This window comes from Myotis myotis, unplaced genomic scaffold (genome assembly GCF_014108235.1).
Source record: "Myotis myotis isolate mMyoMyo1 unplaced genomic scaffold, mMyoMyo1.p scaffold_m19_p_21, whole genome shotgun sequence".
NCBI classification, from domain to species: domain Eukaryota; kingdom Metazoa; phylum Chordata; class Mammalia; order Chiroptera; family Vespertilionidae; genus Myotis; species Myotis myotis.
Genome location: NW_023416326.1, coordinates 2970497 through 2994177, shown reverse-complemented (window position 1 = coordinate 2994177; position 23681 = coordinate 2970497). Strand labels below are relative to the sequence as shown.

The following is a 23681-nucleotide window of genomic DNA, read 5'->3' as shown; positions in this document are numbered from 1 at the left end:
CCCTTCCCATATTGTATAGGTTAAGTTAAAATGAATGTTTATAGTCTAATCCCCATTAGTTCAATTATAAACGAACAAACCCCCATGCCCCCCAAGACTCTTTTGAAGGAAGACTATTGGCAAGTCCTTGAGTTGATTTTTGTGAATTTGATGTTGATGAGAAATCATGTATTTCCTCTTTAGGTAACATTCATTTTATATATTTTTTTCAAAAAGTGAAGATGTCACCGAGATTGACTATCACTCATTAATATTTAAAATATATATATATTGCTCTTGCTAGTAGCAGTAGATTTTGGAAATATGTTCATTTCATTCATTTAAAAAATATATCTGAATGTGTACACACACACACACACACACACACACACACACACACACACACGGCAGCCACAGTTGCCAGGCAGTGCTGCTAGATGGTAGGAGATACAAAGATCAGCATACATGTCACGGTTCTGCCTTTCCCAGCTCGCTGACCGAGCACTTAGGGATGGACATACAGCGCCACACCCTGGGGGCACCCAGGATGCTGTGACTTATCTCCGTGACAGGGGCCAAGGGAAGGGACTTCATAGAAGGGTTGGTGTGAGTCCTGGAGATCATAGGACACTAAATAGGTTGAAGTTTTGTTTTCCTTAAGAACAAAAAAAACAGTATGCGCTTAGAACTTGCATTTTAATTTTTTAAGTATTTGCCAATTGGCCATTTGGAACTTTTTTTTTAAAGGAATCCAGTTCAGGAAGTACCTGGGGTTCGTTGACTCTCTAGACAGAATTTTTACTGTGAGAGTGCAGAGTTGTCCTCCCTTCCTTCCTCCCTCCCTTCCTCCCTCCCTCCCTCCCTCCCTCCCTCCCTCCCTCCCTCCCTCCCTCCCTCCCTCCCTCCCTCCCTTCCTTCCTTCCTTCCTTCCTTCCTTCCTTCCTTCCTTCCTTCCTTCCTTCCTTCCTCTGACACTCTATCCACTGAGCCCAACCAGCTAGGGTGAGTTAGTTTTTTAATTTAATTCTTTGTTGTTTAAAGTATTACATAAAGTCTCCTTTTCCCACCATTGACTTCTCCCCAGCCGCTCCCACCTCCTAGCACCTGCCCTCACCCCCCTACTGTCTGTGTCCATTGGTTATGCTCATGTGCATGCATACAAGTCCTTTGGTTGATCTCTTACCCCCCTCCTCTCCCCTCCCCCGCCTTCCCTCTTAGGATGGAAGATCTGTTCAGTGCTTCTATGACTCTGGCTCTATTTTTCGTTCATCAACGTATGTTGTTCATTATATTCCACAAATGAGTGAGATCATGTGATATTTATCTTTGTCTGACTGGCTCATCGCTTAGCATAATGCTCTCCAGGTCCCTCCATGCTGTTGCAGATGGTAAGAGTTCCTTCCTTTTTACAGCAGCGTAGTATTCCATTGTGTAAATGTACCACAGTTCTTTAATCCACTCATCTGCTGATGGGCACTTAGGCTGTTTCCAAATCTTAGCTACTGTAAATTGTGCTGCTATGAATATAGGGGTGCACATATCCTTTCTGATTGGTGTTTCTGGTTTCTTGGGATATATTCCTAGAAGTGGGATCACTGGGTCCAATGGGACTTCCGTTTTTAATTTTTTGAGGAAACTTCATACTGTTCTCCACAGTGGCTGCACCAGTCTGCATTCCTACCAGCAGTGGACTAGGGTTCCCTTTTCTCCACATCCTCTCCAGCACTTGTTGTTTGTTGATTTGTTGATGATAGCCATTCTGACAGGTGTGAGATGGTACCTCATTGTCTTTTTGATTTGCATCTCTCGGATGGTCAGTGACTTTGCGCATGTTTTCATATGTCTCTTGGCCTTCTGTATGTCCTCTTTCGAAAAGTGTCCATTTAGGTCCTTTGCCTATTTTTTGATTGGATAGTTATTTTATTTTTTATATATTTTTATTGATTTCAGAGAGGAAGGGAAAGGAAGAGAGAGATAGAAACATCAATGATGAGAGAGAATCATTGATCGGCTGCCTCCTGCACACCCCCTACTGGGAACGGAGCCCGCAACCTGGGCATGTGCCCTTGACCTGAATCAAACCTGGGACCCTTGAGTCCTCTATCTACTGAGCCAAACTGGCCAGGGCTGGATAGTTATTTTTTTTTAAATTATATTTTTATTGATTTCAGAGAAGAAGGGAAAGATAGAAACATCAATCATGAGAGAGAATCATGGATTGGCTGCCTCCTGCATGTCCCCTCCTAAGGATCAAGTCCACAACCCGGGCCTGTGCCCTGACTGGCAATCAAACTGTGACCTCCTGGTTCATAGGTTGACACTCAACCACTGAGTCATGCTGGTCGGGCCAGAGTTAGTTATTTTAATGTGGACATCAACTACTTTGTATGTGATGACTGGAGGAGGTACTTGGTCAGCGACCAGTACATACTTGTATAGCAGCTTCCATATATTTATCTCATCTATTGTCTTTCCAAAAAAAGGAAAAAAAGAACCACAAGAAAAGAATCGGTAGGTTTATCCTAATGCTGTAACTGGTGGGGACATGGGGGAAAGAGAAGATATAACTTTCTCAAGGTCACAGTGTGATTCACTCGCAAGCTGAGCCAGAAATAGAAGTGGCTGTACTGATTCATGTCTGAGTGCCCCTGCGTATTGCTTAGTCCGACATTGTAAGACAGCATCGAGAAGAAAACATTTAAAAAATAGGATGGAACTGAAGGCCGTCACGTTGGAGATTGTTCTCATTTCTGTTTTTAATGAGGTGCATTTTTGAAATTGCTGGCCTTTCTCGGGCTGGATAAACGTGATGGCTGGTCAGAGTGAAGCACAGCGTCTCCAGGTTCTCATGGGAACGATTCTTGTTGTGTGGAGTGAATCTGGGTTGACCCAGGTCCCTGATGTCCGTTTCCTCGTCACCTGGGCACCCCACCTGGCTCTTCGCCAAACCCTCAGGATTTTAGGGGAGTCTTGGAAATTCCCAGAGGCCCTGGGAGCACCAGCAGTGTCCCCAGGGAAATTGTTGGTTGGCCTTGATTTTGTCTGTCTTTCAACCAATTAACTGTCGGCTGCCTTTGAAGCAGGTGATCATTCTATCTATACGTTTCCATAAACACGTTTTATTTTTAACCCAGAGAATGGGAGTTGCTAGCACTGCAGGAAGGAACAGATGTTTTTTTTTTTTTTTGCTTTTCACCGACTTTCAAATGTAGAGAGAAAATGAGAAAATTCCAGGGAAAGAGATCTCCGTGGTACATTTGTGTTTGTTCTGAAGATGTAAAGACGTTTAGCAAGGATGGAGACCAGTACCCCTAAAGAACGGAGGATGTCTTCGGCCTTTGCATTGAAATATTTCAGTGTTCAGGAGAAAAAATTGCTTTTGAACTCTGAGAGGTTCCTTTGCACATTAAGTCTAACAGGAAGCTGGTAATAGAATTTTGCGGTTAATTAAAGTTTAGACTTGGAAGCTGTTAAATTTGTAATGCAAAAATCATTTTTAAGAAATATATATTTTTATTGATTTCAGAGAGGAAAGAAGAGGGAGAGAGAGAGAGAAACATCCATGATGAGAGAGAATCATGGATCGGCTGCCTCCTGCACGCCCCACACTGGGGATCGAGCCCGCAACCCGGGCCTGTGCCCTGACCGGGAATTGAACCCTGACCTCCTGGCTCATAGGTTGATGCTCAACCACTGAGCCACACCGGCCAGGCTAGAAGGTTTCAATTTCAGACGATCCTTTGTGGTTGCTGTAGGTCTCTGAGTTTTCAAGGCCACCACGCAGGCTCTCCCTGGGCTGGTCAGGTTAGCCTGTGGCCCCTTTGGGCCCACAAGCTGTTTATTCTCATTATTTTCCAATGAGCAAAGGGAGGCTCAGACAAGGGAAGCGACTGGCCTCCGGGCTTTAAGCTAGTCAATGGCCCGCAGAGGAAATGTACTTCGAAAACCACATCTGCTGCTAATGTGTAGAAAATAAAGCCGGCACATAAGGCTTGGGCTTCAGAATTGGGACTGTGTGATCCTCAGTTTGGCTCTCCCAGAGGTGATGCTGATTTTTATGTCAGCAGGGCTCTCTCAGAGAGCTTGTTAATTATTCAGCTGAATTTTTTTAAGGCCACAAGCCATCTTATTTCCAGCAGTGGCTTCTGACAGACTGTGGATGTCCACGTAAGGTCCAACCAATAAATGAATGAAGGTCAGCAATCATCCTGATATATATAAGGCATCTGTCTTACTATCCTATATCCTATATAATAAAAGGCTACTATGCAAATCAAGCAAATGGCGGAACGACCTAGGACACCCACTCAATGCAAGAGCTGCCCCCTGGTGGTCAGTGCGCTCCCACAGGGGGAGCACTGCTCAGCCAGAAGCTGGGCTCACGGCTGGCCAGCGTAGCGGTGGTGGCGGGAGCCTCTCCCACCTCCACAGCAGTGCTAAGGATGTCCGTGGGGAGTGGGCCTAAGCTGGCAGTTGGACATCCCCTGAGGGCTCCCGGACTGCGAGAGTGCACAGGCAGGGCTGAGGGAGCCCCACCCCCCTCCCAGTGCATGAATTTTGTGCACCGGGCCTCTAGTAAGGAATATAAAAGGAATGCTGTCCTTTGCCCTAGATCTTGCTTCCTGGCTTCCCTATATCTGAATAGAATTTAACAGCATAAGCTGGGGCTGTCCTGAAATCGTTTGGGTTTGGTCTGAAACATCCCTTCTCATGGTTTTTTTAAGACTGTGGTTTGGATTGATGTCAGGCACCTCAGTAGCTTCACTGATGGGCTTTAATTACTGCTTTTTGAGCTGAGGACTGGCCTGGTTTGAAGTGCGTGTAGGCATTTGGATCTAAGCCATGTGTATCTGAAATTGAACCGGGGCTGTTGGAGTTGTGTTTCCTTCTGATTTTATTAAAAAGGTGCTGAGCACATACAGATGGGTGAGGGTAGCACTAGTTAGAATATAATGATCGCCCTGGCTGGTTTGGCTCCGTGGATAGAGCATCAGCCTGTGGACTGACGGTCCTGGGTTCGATTGCAGTCAAGGGCACATGCCTGGGTTGTGGGCTTGATCCCCAGTAAGGGGCGTGGAGGAGGCAGGCGATCAATGATTCTCTCTCATCATGGATGTTTCTCTCTCCCTCTCCGTTCCTCTCTGAAATCAATAAAAATATACTTTTTAAAAAAGTATATAACTATCTTTCTAAATTTGCATCCTAGCTTTGCTATTTAGTTAGGTGACTCTCACGTGATTTCTTCTCAATGTATGAAGGTGTAGGAATCATTTCAAATCAATAGTGTTAACGATTCATAATAGTGTCAAGATTGAATGAAATTGTGTCTATAAAGCCTTTACCACTTGGCCTGGCACATAGATACTAATTGCTTTCCTGTCCTGGTTTATTGCTTTAAGATGGTTATCAACAAATTATTAAAACAAAATAAAACAACTCTAAAATGATATACACATACGTGCCCACTTATAATCAGATGGCAGTTGGAAGTTGATATTTTTAGTCACTAGTTTTTTGCAAATCATTTTATACATCGTGTTTTCTGTGCTTATAAGGATGCTTGCCACTTTATCGGAAACATTGGTTTCCTTTCCTGGTGGAATAAGAGCAGCATCTGCTGGGGTGTGGCTGTGTGGGTAGGGGTACGCCGATGGGCGGGGCAGGCGGCCGACACCCTCAGTGCTGATGTACAGTATCTGGCACCAATGCCTGACTCTGCAGCCTTAACCTCCCACCGTTTCCTTCGTAAACTTCCTGCGTTAGACAAGTCTCTCTGCTTACTGTTCTGTGAACGTGCATTTCAGTCTGCCTGGTGGTTCTTACCCTCTTAGAACAGCCGGTTCGTCTCTGTTGATTTAAACTCCCGCTTTTTTGAGCCGTTAAATACCCGCTTCTCCTTTTGTATGTGTTCCAGCTAGCCCTAACTGACAGCCATCTCCATGGCTCTGCGCTCACTGTCTGTCTATGTTGTATTTTATGTACCTCTTGGATTTAGGGGTTCTTTTGGTCTCTTTCTTAACTCCTTTAGCTTTTTCTTCCTGCTTGCCTGGTTCTATTCATTCATCATCCACTCTTCTCTTCTTTTTAAAATATACGTATGTTTTTATCCTCACCCCAGGATATGTTTTTTTTAAATATAAATATATACACACACATATATATGCATACACATATATATGTATATATACATATGTGTGTGTGTGTGTGTATACTAGAGGCCCGTTGCACGGGATTCGCACACTGGTGGGGGGGCGTGGCATGCGGGAATCTGTCCACTGTGGGAGCACTGCTCATCCCAGTGAGCCGCCTGGCTGTGGACCCGCCCTCTGAGCCGCTGCTCCCACTGTGGGAGCGCACTGACCACCAAGGGGTAGCTCCTGCATTGAGCGTCTGCCCCCTGGTGGTCAGTGTGCCTCATAGTGACTGGTCGACCGGTCGTTCTGGTCGTTCCTCTGCTGGGCTTTTATTATATAGGATATATTGATTTCAGAGCGAGGAAGGGACAGGGAGAGAGAGAGATAGAAACATTAATGGTGAGGGAGAATCATAGATCGGCTGCCTCCTGCACGCTCCCTACTGGGGATCAGGCCCACAACCCGGACATGTGCCCTGACCGGGAATCAAACCCCAAACCTTTTGGTGCACAGGATGATGCTGCAACCTACTGAGCCACCTGGCCAGGGCATCATCCATTCTTCTGTCAGCCAAATCCCCAAATATCTCTTCTGTGCCTGCTGTGTGCCAGTCACTCTGATAGGCACTGGACCTACTGTGCTCTCACTGGTAGGCAGCCAGTACTCCACATCTCATGTACAAGCCTCATTGTCCTCATGCTATGCTATGCTATGCTATTCCTTATTAAAGTCAGGGAGCCTGTTTTCTTCATGATTATGTCCTCTGGTGGATCTAGGACATTCTCTGGCAAATGATAGACTCCTAAGGGCTTTGTTACATCTTGTCTTTGCTGCTCCCCCCTACCCCCCAATTCCACTAAGGACGTTTAATTAAGATAGCGAGTTCTAAATAGACGGCATTTTAAGAGTGTTCCTTCTTGAGCCGTGGTCATTGCCACTGGATTGTTAGCTGCCACAGCGCTCGGACCACGTGGTCTGTTTCTTTTATATCTTAATACGGAATGTTGGTCAGAAGCTGTTCCCAGACTTACTGGCCACTCAGAAGGGGAGGCCCCTGGAATGACAATGAGGGGAGCAGAGTATGCATCCGGGTTTGGCAGATCCCAGACCCTCTTCAGTCCTCAGTTAGCCTCTGACATTGTGATGGTAAATCCTTGCCCGGCTTCACAAAGCTGAGAGTAGATGTGGAAATGGCTGTCCTTTCTTTTTTTTTTTTTTTTAATGTATTTTTATTGATTTCAGAGAGGAAGAGAGAGGCAGAGAGTTAGAAACATCCATGATGAGAGAGAATCATGGATCGGCTGCCTCCTGCACGCCCCACACTGGGGATCGAGGCCGCAACCCGGGCCTGTGCCCTGACCGGGAATCAAACCGTGACCTCCTGGTTCATAGATCAACGCTCAACCATTGAGCAACACCGGCCAGGCATGAATTTCCTTTTGTAGTTCTGTCCAAATAAAAGGTTTTCTAGTTTTCAGAGTATCGCTGCTCACCCGCCCAACAGAACCCCAGCGCAGGGACTGATGAGTGTACTTCTTCCTTGTGCAGAGGGTCAGCGTGTTTGTTCGATGGTAAACAGTCCCCTTACCGTGTTCTCCTGGCTGTTGTTTCTGGGTGTGTCCGGCCCTGTGGTTTTTGCTGAGCAAAGCAAAGGAGTATTTGTAGAGAGTGTCTGAAGGCAAAGCTGACTCTACACGATAAAGGTAATACTCTTCCTTAACGAGGGTATGTAAGTGTATGTGGGGGAGGGGATTGGTGCAGAAATAACAGAAGAATATTCATGATTAGTAAGTTCCCTGACTCTCCTTGGATGAATCTTACTATTTACATGAATTTAATACACTTAGTAAAAACAATGAAGCCTTTTTCTTAAAACACACTCACACACACACACACACTAGAGGTTAGGAATTATAGGATGCAGAACCTCAAATACTGTATTACCTTCTATAATAATAAAAGCATAATATGCTAATTCGACTGGACGTCCTCCCAGACGTCCTTCTGGATGACCTTCCAGACAAAGCTAGGGCTGCCCCAGTCCCTGGTTGCCTGCTGATGGCCAGAGGAAAGCCTGGGTTACAGGTGCCAGAGAGAAGCCGGTGCCAGCAGCCGGGGGAAGGAAGGCCTACTCTTGCACGAATTTCACGCACCAGGTCTCTAGTATTGATATAATTGAAATCCATTGAATATAGAAAATAACTTGGTGGCTAAAGATATTTTAATCAGTGTTTGCCTTGCTTATTTTACTTTTTTAAAAAATGTTTTTAAAATCATACTTTTTTCTAACGGTTTTAGATTGTGGATATGTTTTTCTGATTTTATTGTTTACTTATGATTTCCTCCCTTCAAGTTGAACCAAACTTTTATTATGTCATTTACAAGTACCAAGCCTTTGAGCTATACCTGGACAAAAATGATAAAAATAGGTAACATCTATGGGGCACTGTGTTAAACTCATGTCAACCCACAATGGTTGGTGCCAATTCACTGCCAACAGGAACCTTCAATCCGGGGTTCAGTGAAGGAGTCTTGACTCAGTGCAAACAGCTCCACTGTGATGCATCAAGGCTCTGAGGTGGCGTTGGGTACAGTGGCACTGGGGCCAGGCAAACCAGTTTTCAGTGTTTGGAGGAAAGGGAACATGCACTCCCTGAGCCAGAGGGCACCTGACTTATATAGACAGAACGATCCGCCCCTGGTCCATGATTGGTCCATTCTCATGCAAATGAGGACTCCAAATCCTCACAGTTTGATTGGTCCAAAAGGCATTGTCCTGATTGGTCAGAATAAAGCCACTCTGATTGATTGGTGATGCTGCTGCTAGGGATCTAGCTGGGCGGCTCTGATTGGATGGGGAAAGCCTTGGTCCTATTGGTTGAAATACAATTCCAGGAGCTCCTTTATAAGGGCTGGCTCAGATGGCAGGGACGCAGTCAAGGCAGGCAGTTCAGTGCTGGCTTCTCTCTGAAGTGGCTTGTGTGGGAGGCCCCGGTTTAGAAATGCCTGCTGGGCTCTGCTTTTTAATATCGAGCCCAGTTAGCCACCTGGAGCCCTTCTCATTAGGTATCTTTTCCCCTCAGGGTTCACATGATAGGATTATTTCACTTAATTCTCATCACACTCCTAAAAGGTAATGAGTATTCCACTTATAGAAGAGAATACTGAGGCCCGAGAGAGGTTGACTAACTTGTCTATGGCCATAGCTATGTTGATATAAGAATTTCCAAATCTGTAGAGACTTTTATAAAAGTTTATTTGAGCCAAACATGAGATGCCTGGAAGCAAGATCTCAACAGACTGAGAAAACACTTCTTATAATAGCACTCCAGAGCTGCTGCTTCTTCTTCTTCCTTTTTTTTTGTATTTAGAGTTGAGGGAATGTAAAGATTATATGAAGGTAGGAAAAAGCAAGACAGGGATTGTATTACAGGATTGCTTCGGCCCCCTTAAGCTGATATCTTTTTTAGGTAAACCTCTCCATTTCTGTAGGTACTTGCATGTCAAAGGGCCATAGGAATTGCACTCTGGCTGTTGTGGGGTTGGTCAGACCTGGAGGTGTTATGAGTGGGGTGCCCTCTGTGTCCCCACCTGGTACTGGTAGAAGCGGAGTTCTTGAGGTGCCGTGGGGAAAGGAATTTCCTGAGGCCTCCTATGGAAGGATGAGGTATCGTGGAAAGCTTTTATTTTGGTGGAATTAAACCTTTGGGTTTCCAAGGTCCTGTGACCTCCTCCATCTTGCCATGGAGAAAGTCCAGCCTTGTCGTCAGCGGGGCTAGAATCAAAGTCACGTGGCTACGGAGGTGTACGGGTGAGTGTGGGTCATACAGCAAGCGAGAAGCAGGAGGGCAGGGGCCAACAAGCAAGAGAGGAAGAGTCCCTTGGCTCGGGGTTATAACCAGGAGCTCAGCCAATGAGCCCTTCAGGATTTCATGTGCTCGCAATGGCTCCACCCTGCTCGGCAATTATTTCCGCGCCCAGGTTAGGCTGACAGACAGGTACCTTCTCCACGTCACCCCAACTTCACCGTGCATGCACCCATCTCCCTTCCCACAGTGATTTGCAGGGAATGGGCTTGTCGTTCCCTGGGGAGCGTGAAACCGCGGGTCCCTGGTGAAGCTCCCCAAATGACCATGCTTACCATGTCTGGCCTCCCCTTCGCTCTCCTCCTATTTTAATATTAGCTAGCTAATTATGATCGTAGCAGAAGCACGATCACCTGCTAATTTTGATCTTCCTTTTGAGCTGCTGAACTTAAGAGCAGCCCCGTCAGAACAGCTCACACACAGTCAGGGACTGCTACCCCAAGCAGGTACGCTCCTGGATTCTGAGAGAAGACTCTCCCAGGTTTATCCAATGAGAAGCTGGGAGCCAGTGGAACTCAAGGTGCCCTGCGGGTACCTAGCAGGGAGCCTGGGGCTGCCGTGGGCCAGCCTGAGCTTCTTTTGAATCCTGCCGACTACGTCAAGTAAATGTCCATGTGAGACTGTCCAAAGTGTGAGAGATTTTTATAAAGATTTATTTGGGTCAAACAGAGGCTACTTCTGGAGGCAAGATCTTGACACACCGAGGTGGAATGCTTCCTGGAAATGACTCTTTGCAGCTTCTTTGGTGCATTTGGAATGAGGGAGGGAATGTAAGGACGATCACGGGAAGGTGGGAGAGAGCGAGGCAGGGATGGGATTACAGGAACTTTCTGGTTACATGCTCTCTTGAGGCTGGTCACACTTGAGAAGCAGGGGTTGGAAAGCGTGGCCACTCATTAATTAGAAGGAGAGGGAGGTCTGCGAGGGAGCAGCTCAAAAGTGTGCTAACCTAGATGCACATAAACAGTGGACAAGGCTTGCTGAAGGCCAAGATAATAAGCCTTTTCCTGAAGACGTTATATGTCTGGGGTGTGACTGCCTTTGACGACCTGCCCAGTTGAGAATCCACCATCACATCGCCCTGTGAGGGTACTCTTCCTCGAACTCCTTTTTTGTCCACACATTTCATGAGGAGGAGACAGACCATAGAGCAGTGGTTCTCAACCTTCCTAGTGCCGCGATCCTTTCATCCAGTTCCTCATGTTGTGGTGACCCCCAATTTCATTGTTTCAAGTTGAACATCATTAAAGCATAGCGATTCATCACAAAAACAATATGTCATTATATATGTGTTTCCCGATGGTCTTAGGCGACCCTGTGAAAGGGTCGTTTGACCCCCAAGGGGGTCGTGACCCACAGGTTGAGAACCGCTGGACTAGACACACGCATTCAAGGGCTGAGCTCTCTGAAGAAGGAAGGGGCATGATGGGAAAAAGAGCAGTTGGGAGGCCCTGGAGGCGGGATTCAAAGGTATTTACTTAGCATGGCACTGAAGTCCCAGGGGGTTATGTTTCTTGTTCTTCCACATCTATAATAATAAAGGCATAATATGCTAATTAGACTGGACGTCCTTCAGGACGACCTTCAGACAAAGCTGGGGCTTCGAGAGGGCCGAGGCAGCTGCCGGGGCTGCCAAGGCCTACTCTTGCACGAATTTCGTGCATCAGACCTCTAGTTGCTCCATAATCCCTTTTGAAAAATTCTGGCTTGAAACATATTTACTCATGTGCTTTCACACACGCACACACATGCACGTACATGGAAAGAGTCTATCTCCCTTATTTTTGGTTATGCACAATACCTGAGTCATAGAAAAGAACTAATTAGCTCTAGGGACGTGTCAAATGGGTCGACTGTAATGATAACTAGTCACTTGAGAATTAAGGGCTGAGGTTTCCTAGGTGTTTGGTTCCAATTAGGTTTAGGCAAGCTGAAGTTCTATAGGGAAAAAAGATCCTTTATTTCCCCCTCAAAAAACATCTTGGGAGACCAAAGAATGTTCTTTATTAGTGACTTAAAGGAATGGAGAAAACAGGGGCCTCTTGCCCTGCATGGTCATGCTACAGATCCAAGGGAGATTTAAAATTAGTCTTGTTTCACAAACAAAAATAGGAAGAGGCATGAAAATTGCATTACTGGGGTCTTGACAGAGCTATTTATTATACATCTGAAATTTAGTTGTAACTAAACTATAGACCTGGGCCTGGTTTTGCATAGCCCTAAGCTAAGAATGCCTTTAAAAAAATATTTTTAGCCCTAGCTGGTTTGGCTCAGTGGATAGAGCTTCGGCCTACAGACTGAAGGGTCCCAGGTTCGGTTCCGGTCAAGGGCGTGCATCTTGGTTTCGGGCACATCCCCAGTAGGGAGTGTGCAGGAGGCAGCTGATCGATGTTTCTCTCTCATCGATGTTTCTAATTCTCTATCCCTCTCTCTTCTTCTCGGTAAAAGATCGATAAAAATATATTTTAAAAAATATTTTTATTGATTTCAGAGAGGAAGGGAGAGAACGGTAGAAACATCATTGATGAGAGAGAATCATTGATCAGATGCCTCCTGCATGCCCAGCATTGGGGATCGAGCCCACAACCCAGGCATGTGCCCTGACCGGGAGTCGAACCCTGACCTCCTGGTTTATAGGTTGATGCTCAACCACTGAGCCATGCTGGCCGGGCTAAGAATACTGTTACATGTTCAAAGTTGCTAAAAACAAAACAGAATATGTAACAGAGATTTTAAGATGTTTACGTGGCCTTCAAAGCCTATGTTACTTACCATCTGGCCTTTTACAGAAAGTTTGCATGCAGAGCCCGGTAGAAGTTGGTCTTTCCTTGCCAGTTCTGACCGCGATGTGAATGAGTCTTTGTCACAGGATCACATGGCGTTCATTCAGAAATCCTGAAAGTCTTTACCGAGGCTTCTCATATGCAGGAGGCCAGGTGTGCCGGATGCTCGCTGGCTGTCAGAGGGCTTAGGTTTTAGTCAGGGGGGTAAACATTTAACAAATTGCACAGATAATTAATTAAAATAATGAAGTGCGCCAAGGAGTTCTGAAGGCTATTTTGGTTTTAATAAGTGGTTTTAATCTAAATTTGAAGAATAACTTTCCTGCCTAGCCGGTGCGACTCAGTGGTTAAGCGTTGACCTAGGAACCAGGAGGTCACGGTTCGATTCCCGGTCAGGGCACATGCCTGGGTTGCGGGCTCGATCCCCAGTGTGGGGCGTGCAGGAGACAGCCGATCCATGATTCTCTCTCATCATTGATGTTTCTATCTCTCTCTCCCTCTCCCTTCCACTCTGAAATCAATAAAAAAAAGAAATAGCTTGAGCTATAATTCATAATAATAAAGTTCACCCTTTAAAAAAAAAAAGGCTGGCCTTCTTGAGATGGGAGAAGATGCGTGGCCCCCCGTAAGGCCCATCCTCTTTGGGGGCAGGAGGCAAGTGGGGGGCCGGGAGGGGAAACCACAGCTGCCCTTTCCCACGTGGTAACCCGGCCTCAGACTGTGTTCCGCGAGTTTGGGAGGCTGCTCTCTGCCACGTCCGTCGCCTTGGCAGCCGTGTTGCTCCCTGGCTGTGTTTACCGTCCCCTGTCCCCCGGGAGGCCTCCGAGGCAGGTGACCTGTCAGGGCTCCTCTCATCGCCCTGTGTCCTCGCAGGGCGGACGCTGTTGGAGAAGCTGTTCAGCCAGCAGGAGAACGGGCCCCCCGAAGAGGCAGAGAAGTTCTGCTCCCGCATCATCGCCATGGGCCTCCTCCTGCCTTTCAGCGACTGCTTCCGGGAGCCGTGTCACCAGAACGCCCCGTCGAGCTCAGCTCCGTTTGATGTGAGTAGACGCCCGTCCCTCCCTCCCGTCCAGGGGGCAGGTGGCCGTCCAGGGGGCAGCTGTGATGTGGGCCTGCCCATCACCCGGTCACGATAACCTCCATGCGGTGCCGCCTTCCTCCCCAGCCTCTCACCGGCTCAATGTGTCTGTGTCCATGCTTTCTTTTCTCACTAGGGTTTCCTTTTTAAATTAAATTATATTTAATTTTTAAAATATATTTCTATTGATTCCAGAGAGGAAGGGAGAGAGAGAGAGAGAGAAACATCAGTGATGAGAGAGAATCATGGATCGGCTGCCTCCTGCACGCCCCCTACTGGGGATCGAGCCGCAACCGGGGCACATGCCCCTGATCAGAATCAAACCCGGGACCCTTCAGTCCGCAGGCCGATGCTCTATCCTCTGAGCCAAACCAGCTAGGGCAGGGTATCCTTTTTAAAAAAACGTTATTTTCCAATGACAGTTTGCATTCAAGATGATTTTGTATTAGTTTCAAGGGTACCACATAGTGGGTAGGCAGTCATCCGCTTTTACAAGGGTTCCCCCTGGCACTGCCAGTGCCCACCTGGCCCCATGCAGTTATTGCAATGTTGTTGCCTGTACTAATTCCCTGTGCTGTTCTTTATTTTCATCCCTGGGACTATTCTGTTACTACCAATTTGTACTTTTTTTTTCTTCCAGTTTGTACTTAAAAATTATTATTATTTGTAATCCTCACCCGAAGATATGTTTTTATTGGTTTTAGAGAGAGAGGAAGGGAGAGGGAGAGAGAGAAACATCCATGGGTTGCCTCCTGCATGTGCCCCACCCGGAGATCAAACCCACACCCTGAGAATATGCCCTGACCAGGAATCAGATTCATCCATGACCCTTGGGTGCATGGGATGATGCTCCAACCCCCTGAGCCACACTGGCCAGGACCCCGATTGGTACTTCTTTTTTTTTTTGTTAATCCTCACCGAGGATATTTTTAGAGAGAGTGGAACACACACACACACACACACACACACACACACATCATTTGGCTCGCACGTGCCTGGACTGGTCTGGGAATTGAGCCCTTGACTCTGGGGTGCATAGGCTAACACTCTACCACAGAGCCACACCCGCCAAGGCCGACTCTGTACTTCTCAATCCCTTCACCTTATACACCCAGCCCCCCCCCAAGTCTCCCCTCCTCTGGCAACTATCAGTCTGTTTCTATTTGGTTTGCTCATTTATTTGGCTCTTGAGGTGCCACATAGACGCGAAATCATCCGCCATTTGCTTGTCTCTCGCCGACTTATTTCACTTAGCGCCATAGCTGCCAGGTCCATCCCTGCTGTCGCAAAGGTGAGAATTTTAGAGTCTTCTTAAATACCTTCGCCAAGCTCCTTTCCTTAGCAGAGGGCCACTCTTGACCGGTAGCTAGCCTGCTTTCGTCAGTATCTCTGACGTTGCTGGTCACGGACATCCCTGCAGGAGCAGCTCCGCGGGGCCAGAATCTCGTTCCCAGGGGCCGCAGGTCTCCGTGGGCCCTCGGAGACCATTTCACTGCGTTCGTTACTCATCTGTGTACAAACTATTGACATGATGCGGCGTTGCCTGCTTCCTACTCCAGCTGCCAGTCTCCAGGAGTTAAGACTGTGGAACCGTAATCCACAAGGCCTATTCGTAATTCATGACGAGTATCGGCGTTGTTGGATTGGGTTAGCATTTTCCAGCTAGAGTGTGGAAAATGCTAATCTGTCTTAGGTGTGTGGTGCATGTACTGCATTGGTTGTGATGAGTCCATGGTACATGGATTTATCCTAAGAACAGTCAGGGTCCGGTTAGCTCTGTGCAGAGTTGTTTGTGAGGCAGAGTGCTCATCCGGGCGGGTTAGCCCCATTGCTTCCACCCCTACCCCCTACTCTTACCGACTTCTTCACTGTATGTGCTTTAAATATATGTATGTATTTATATTTAAATATATGTATGGTGTGATGGCCGCACCAGTCAGGTTTATTTATCTTTACACGATTCTTAGTTAAAAGGGGGCATTTTTACTCCAATTTTATTTTTAGTGATAAAATAGATTTATTTCATAAAGAATATAAGAAGTGGATACGTATCAAGATGTTGCAACTTGCCCGGCCGGCGTGGCTCAGTGGTTGAGCATCAACCAATGAACCAGGAGGTCAGGGTTTGATTCCCGATCGGGGCACATTGCTGGGGTTGTGGGCTCGATCCCCAGTGGGGGGCGTGCAGGAGGCAGCTGATCCATGGTTCTCTCTCATCATTGATGTTTCTGTCTCTCTCTCCCTCTCCCTTCCTCTCTGAAATCTCTGCTGTTCGGTCTAATTAGCATATTAGCTCTTTATTGTATAAGATATTTTAAAAACTGTTATTTCTTTGGACTCCACCACATTTTTATTTCTACAATATGTAGTCATTTGTCCCAGTTTTCCACTCAGGGAATGGTGTGTGACTGGGTCCTGAAGTAACCGGTAGCCAAGTTTTCATATAAAGGCGTGTAAGCTTGTGTGTTTTGAGATTATTTTATTTCCCACTGTACCATGTGACCTAGTAAATTTCTAAAATGTGCTACCTTTTGCATATTTTATTTTAGAAGACAAAGCAGGCGATTTCCTACCCATTGTTCTGAATTCAAGAGGATTGTTGCGAAAGTAGTGGGGTTCTGATTGTTATTCTACCACCACAGAGTTTTCTGAGCTTAGAAGAAATGCTGCCAGTACTTTTGTGGATTTTTAGACTCATTCCCAACCCTAAAGTGAATGGACGTTTAGAAAAATTGGTTTTTAAAAAACACATTTTTTAAGGCAGTCACACGTTTTAAGGCCATGGCATAACATTCTTCTTCGTGATATGTTTTAGCTTTCAGAACTTGGCAAACAGCGTTGGGTGACTCAGAATTCACTTTCAATCCATAGGATGGACTTTTATTAAAACCGGCGCCTCAGCCCAACTCCCAACTTTCCTCGCCATGGTTTTTCTTACCCGTCTCCTGAATATGCGTTGAATATTAATTAGTCTGTTGATGTGACTTGAATTTCCTGTGACCTTCCTTGTCTCTTCGCAAGAGCCAGGAGAAGAGTAGAATTGTGAGTCCCTGCAAAGTGGAGGTACCTTGGACCAAGCAAACATCACCCAGCCAGGAGCTTAGGGGTTATATCTTTCTCCCAATTTTTATAGCACTATGAAAACCTGAATGATTTATTCCCTTTAAAAAAATATTTTTATTGATTTCAGAGAGGAAGGGAGAGGGAGAGACAGATAGAAACATCCATGATGAGAGAGAATCATAGATCGGCTGCCTCCTGCACGCCCCACACTGGGGATTGAGCCCGAAACCCGGGCATGTGCCCTGAGAGGGAATCGAACTGTGACCTCCTGGTTCATAGGTCGACCCTCAACCACTGAGCCCCACCAGCCACTGGAGGATTTAAGTGGGAGAGTACAGTGTGATCAGATCCATGATTCAGATAGAGCATTTGGGGTGCATGGAGTATGGACTGGGGGTGCTCTATGGGAATGGTTTGGAGGCTAGGAGATTCTGAGGAAGACATGCAGGAAGGGAAGTGGGAATGGGGGATGAAAAAGTGGGATTCTAATGATTCCTGGGTTAGTGATTGGCAAACTCCAGCGGACACTGGGCTCACCTGGAGGACTTGTTAACACCCACATCACTGGCTCCGCCCCCGAGTTTCCGGTTCTGCGGGTCTCAGGTGAAGTTGATGCTGCTGGACCAGGACCGCACTCAGAGGAGCACTGCTTTGGGAGATGGGAGTGAGCCGGATCCGGGGCTTGATGGATGCGCATGAAGGTGAGGGACAGGGCAGACGCAAGGACAGGCCCAGGTTTCCGGCTGGCGTGATGGGGTAGAGGGGATGCTACCTACTGTGTACAAAACAGGAGGAGCAGGTTGAGAGGATGGTTCAATGTAGGTCTTGCTGGACCTGAGCATCTGAAAGACGTGCGGAAGGGATTGGTCATTTGCATCCAGGGGCTGGGGGAGAGATGGAGGACTTCAGCGTGCAGATGACACCTGAGGCCATTGGGCGCCAGTAGAGTGAGGAGCAAGAAGCGCCCGACATGCAGATGGACATTTAGGGGAAAGTGAATGGAGTGTGTGTGTGTGTGTGTGTGTGTGTGTGTGTGGCTTGAAGGAGACAGATCAAGAGTGGTTAAAGAGGTAGAACAGAAGAAAAGACGAAAAAAGTGCTATGTCAAGTGTTGTCAAGAGGTCAAGGAAGATTCAGACCGAAAAGTAGTCATTGAATTTACCCGAAGTCATTGTCAATAACCTTGTAGAGAGGGAGTTGAGTGGGTGCCGTGGGCGCTGTCTGAATGGGAGGGCGAGGGTGTCGGTGAGGAGATGTAACGTTCTGTCCTAAGGGCTTTCCAGATGTTAATTCATCTGCTCGCGGTGGCATCGGTGCAGGTGGTTTTGTGTCGGGAGAACGAAACAGGGTGGGTTCTTGTGAGGAATGGAAGCTCATTTCTGCTTCTGTTTTGTCTCTTTTTGTTAAAGCACGTGGAGGTGCGGGTGGGAGGGATTCAGTCAGAAGGAGATGTTGAAAGTTGGGGAGAGAATCCAGACTGTTCTGCCCTGAGAAAGCGGGAAGGGATGGGGTGCTGGCCCAGGTGGGGGTTGGCCTGGGACCGGAGCAGGGACACCTGGGTGAACACAGACGTGGGAGGGAGGGTCCAGAGGGATGGGGGCGGGCTCCTTCAGGTGCATGCTGGGAAGGTGAGGCAGTGCTGCTGGCGGCGTCCTCCTCGGTGAACCAGGAGGTGCCACCTTCTGCACTGGGTGAGTGAGGGGTACGGGAGGCCGGGTGTTTAAGAGGTAGAGGATGTTTCATTTGGGCACCACAAGAACGGGACTGAGAGCTGAGTGGAATGACGGAGGGACGCTGCGGAGGGCAGCGGCGTGGACGGTCATGGCTGTGTCCCAGCACTAGGGATGGCGAAGGTAAAACTTTGCACGGATCTCAGGTTGGCGTTTTTGCCCAGGTGGATACATCTTTTTTTAAAAAATATATATATATATTTATAGATTTTAGAAAGGAAGGGAGAGGGAGAGAGAGAGATAGAAACATCAATGATGAGAATCATTGATGGGTTGGCTCCTGACATCCCACACTGGGGATGGAGCCCGCAGCCCAGGCCTGTGCCCTGAGCGGGAATCGAACCGTGACCTCCTGGTTCCTAGGTTGATGCTCAACCACTGAGCCAGGCCAGGTGCGTGGGCCGTGATGGTTAGTGAGGGTGAGAGTTGAGGATGTTGGTGTGGGAGTGGAGGAACGGGCGGGCTACCAGCTAGAAGACCAGACCAGAGGGCGTGGGTGGTGGAAAGCAGGGGAGGGAGGACTTGCAAGTCCGGAGGAGGAGAAGGTTGAGAGAGGATGCCGACATGTACTTTCCTTGACAGGTAAAGTGGGTTTTGGTGATGACGTGGTGGAGAGTGTAGCCAGGTGAGTGGGCGGCTGCCTGACGTAAGGTGAAGGTCAGATCGCCTTCTGATGTGAAAGCTGAGCCCAGGAGAGGGCAACCTGCCCCTCAAATGGTTCTGTGAGCCCTGGCCCACGTGACCCAGTTGGTCTTCCTATGAACTGAGAGGTTGCTGGTTGAATTCCTGGTCAGAGCGAACGCCCGGGTTGCAGGCTTGATCCCCAGAAGCGGGCAGGTAGGAGGCAGCCGATCGAGGTTTCTCCGTCTCCCTCTTCCTTCCTCTCTCTCTCTCTCAAAATAAAAATAAATAAATAAAAATATTTAACTATATATTTTTTTGATGTCAGAGAGGAAGGGAGAGGGAGAGAGAGAGAAACATCAATGATGAGATCATCATGGATCGGCTGCCTCCTGCACGCCCCACACTGGGGATCGATCGGCGCAACCCGGGCATGTGGCCCTGACCGGAATCGAACCCGGGACCCTTCAGTCCAAAGGCCGGCGCTCTATCCACTGAGCCACACCAGCTGGGGCCATAAAGAAAACGATTTTAAAAATAGTTTTGTAAGCAGCAGGCATGGGATTCAAACCCAGGAAGGCTGACTCCAGAGCTCGCGTCTTTTCTTCCATCTCTCACTGAATCCTGTTGATGCAAAGGCGCATCCAGACACCCCAGACACATCCAGGCACTGCCATCACTTCGTGGTGAGCCACCTTCATCCCAAGTCGGGCTCCTTAGCAGCCTGGGGGTTCCATTCTCACCCTCTCCCTGTCCTTCCCCACGAAAAGGGTTGTCATGTTCCACCTGATGCTTTGCTGTTAGGATAGCACCCCAGCTTCACGCACGGCCCAGGAGGCCCTCCGCTGGCCACCTCCTGGCTTCGTCTGTGGCTTCGTCTCATGTTTCTCTCTCCCGCCTGATTTTGCTACCAGGGGAGCTTCCCAGAATTCTTACTAATTCTTGGGCTCCAGTGTCAGAGTCGGATGGACTGGGTGTGAGGTTGGACCCTGGATACAGGGATATTTGATCAGTGAGGTTTGGGGCAGCCTGGCTCTAGAGAACGTGTTCTGTGGGTGTTAGTTGTGGCTTAGATGTGGGAGCTGCCCGTGGCCTTTTTCTTGAACTCCAAGGAAGTCCTGTCTTTGAATTCTCAAGAGTTTGTAGCTCCACTGCTGTGCTAGAGCTAAGCCTAATGATGGAATGTTTTCCCTCGGCTGCTCATTAAGCCTTTGGTTCACTTTTTGTGTGTAATTGAGAAGCTGCTATGGGAGAGAGAGAGAGAGAGAGAGAGAGAGAGAGAGAGAAATTTGGTCCAGGTAGTTAACAGAATCTACAGTGGGACTAATGTTACCTTCCTTTAATTTCTTACAGGAACTCTCTCTGTTGAACTCTTTCATTGTTCTTGTTTGAAAAAAACTTGAGAAATAGAAAATGCAGATATTCAGACCTGGAAATGTAACCGAATGAAACTTACCCTAAAAAAATATTAAATTTAATCCTATTCGATGTTGTAATACCAGGTAAAAATTGCCAGGGATTTTTCTTCCTTTTGCTTCTTCCTTTATATATTTATAAGCATGTTCTTTTGAAATATACTTTTGAAGTACAAGGGGTTGTGGAACATTGAAGTTAGAGAAAATGAAGACAGAATAAAATCAAAGTTTCCAATAACCCTATAGAAAAATTAAAGTTTTTTCCAATAACCTTGTCTATTGGGTATGCATTATAGATTAAGGAGTTACTATGAATGCACATATGGATATAGACAAAATTATTTCTGTAGATTCATTTTTACAGATATTTTGACATCTACTCTTGCCATATATGACAAGTATTTCTGAATTTATTTGTAAGCCGTTTACCTATTTAATTGTACATCAGGTGTTGTACATAAACTAAGAATGTTACATGATTCCATTTCTTTATCCTGTTGATTCTAAGCATTTCTTTTACAGTAAGTTATTCCATTGCAAGTCGATTTTTATTCTCACTTTTTCCCCCAAAGAGCATATTGGGTTGACATTTCCCTCTTCGCATGCCTCTCAGCTCAGCATATCCGCAAATACACCAACCGAGGTGCTGAATTTCAGTCAGAAATAGAACTCAGCCTCTTTTTTTTTGTCATTTCTCCTCATTCATGCCCAGGGATCGAAGGATGAAATGTTTCGCTCTGCCCTCTGCTGGTGACTTCAACGGATGGCAAGGGAATTCACAAAAGACGTAGTGCTCTGTGCCAGAGCGGCCGCAAGATAGTTTAAAATTTCAGCCTCGCCAAATTCATTGTAATAGTTTTTATTTTTAGCGAATTAATGATTAATTTTAATTGTTGTATTGGATATATTGGGGTGACATTGGTCAACACAGTCACGTCTCGGGGGTGCAGTTCCATACTACATCATCTGCACACGGCGCTGTGCGTCCACCACCCCAAATCACGTTTCCCTCTGTTACCACTTGTCCTGCCTTTACCCTCTCCCACCTCCACCCCCTTCCTCTGGCAATCACCACTCTGTTATCTGTCTATGAGTGGTTTTTATTTTTAAAGCTTTTTAAAAAAATATATAATATATTTTATTGATTTTTTACAGAGAGGAAGGGAGAGGGATAGAGAGTTAGAAACATCGATGAGACAGAAACATCGATCAGCTGCCTCCTGCACACCCCCTCCTGGGGATGTGCCCGCAGCCAAGGTACATGCCCTTGACCGGAATCGAACCTGGGACCCTTGAGTCCGCAGGCCGATGCTCTATCCACTGAGCAAACCGGTTAGGGCATGCTTTTTTTTTTCCTTTCTTAATCCCTTTCCCTTTCTCACCCAGCCCCCCAGCCCCCCTCCCCTCTGGGAGCTGTCAGTCTGTTCTCTGTATCTACGAGTCTGTTTCTGTTTTGTTAGTTGAGTCTGCCCGTTCGATTCCACATATAAGTGAAATCATATGGTACTTGTCGTTCTCCGCCTGGCTTGTTTCACTTAGCGTAATACTTTCCAGGCCCATCGGTGATGTCGGAAAGGGTAAAAGGTTCTTCTGTTTTATCACCAAGTAGTATGCCATGGCTCCTGGGGATGGAGCCCGCACCCCGGGCATGTGCCCTCACCAGGAATCGGTGAACCAAGACCTCCTGGTTCACAGGTTGACGCTCAACCACTGAGCCACACCGGTCGGGCGGGTTCATTCATTTTTTTATGGTTTTCCTCCCACACACATCCCAACCTGGACCCAAGATAAGTGGGGTTTCCTGGCCTTTTGTGTCCGTGCAAGGAGGCTGTTCTGGCCTGTGATGCCCACGGTCAGCCTGTCCTAGGCTGGCGCCTCAAGTACTAAACAGGTTTTAAAGGGACATCATCTTCCCATGGATTATGGATGCGAGTCCAGGGAGTCCTCCTGCCTGGATTCTCTGATTTTATCATTCCCTGCAGGCCACGTGGCATCTCCACGTTAAAAGAAACTGTAGATTTTTCTGTAAAAAAAAGAGATGAAGCCTGGCCGGTTTGGCTCAGTGGATAGAGCATCGGCCTGCGGATTGAAGGGTCCCAGGTTCAATTCCGGTCAAGGGCACGTACCTTGGTTGTGGGCACATCCCCAGTAGGGGGTGTGCAAGAGGCAGCTGATCGATGTTTCTAACTCTCTATCCCTCTCCCTTCCTCTCTGTCAAAAAATCAATAAAATATATTTTAAAAAAAGAGATGGAGGCAAGCATGGTTAAGAAAATGAAATGAGTGTGTGAAGGCAGGTGTGTGATGAATCTACATTGGATTGGATAAAATGCTCTTTTCATGTCTTACACAGATGCAGATATTTACAGGGTGGGCGAAAGTAGGTCTACAGTTGTAACACAAATAAATGATACAATAATCTATAATAATAAAAGGGTAATATGCTAATTAGACCGGATGGCCGAACAGCAGAACGACCATCCGGACAACCTTCCCAATGAAGCCGGGGTCGTGAGGGCTGAGCCCCTTGCATGAATTTCATGCAGCGGGCCTCTAGTGAATAAATAAATAATAATCCAAGAATAAACTCTGTGTTTTATCTACGCACAACCGTAAACCTACGAATGCCCACCGCTGCATACGTGCATCCCACATGCACACTTAGGTTAGGAATGATGTTGTAACAGATCAGCCACATGGGTGTCATTTTTTCGGTGGTTGAACGAATAGCTTTCACATGTTCATTTTCATTTTTTAAATCTAGCAAGATCAGCTTTACACCTGGGCTGCCGTTAGCCAGCCCACACACTCCCTGGACTACACGGAAGGGCGGTTTCCCAGGCGAGCCCCGTCTGCGTGGTCACCCCCCGACGCCCCCGATGAAGCGCCCGGGGCCCAGGACGCCGAGCCAGGTAGGCCTGGAATGTTCTGAAGGCGCGTTGTGCGGACTTCAGCGAAGTGAGTCAGCTAAGAAGTGAATGGCTCAGCAGGTATTTTCTGGCCCCAAATAGAA

At 47.1% G+C, this 23681-nt stretch overlaps 1 protein-coding gene across 1 annotated transcript in view; it reads left to right on the top strand.

Moving 5' to 3' along the window:
• FMN2 (formin 2) overlaps window positions 1-23681 on the top strand; it is a 127445-nt gene that overhangs the window by 3328 nt on the left and 100436 nt on the right. The window contains exons 2-3 of the mRNA XM_036355152.1: window positions 13636-13802; window positions 23433-23580. Coding sequence (XP_036211045.1) covers window positions 13636-13802; window positions 23433-23580 — 315 coding nt within the window. The remainder of the gene's footprint in view (window positions 1-13635; window positions 13803-23432; window positions 23581-23681) is intronic.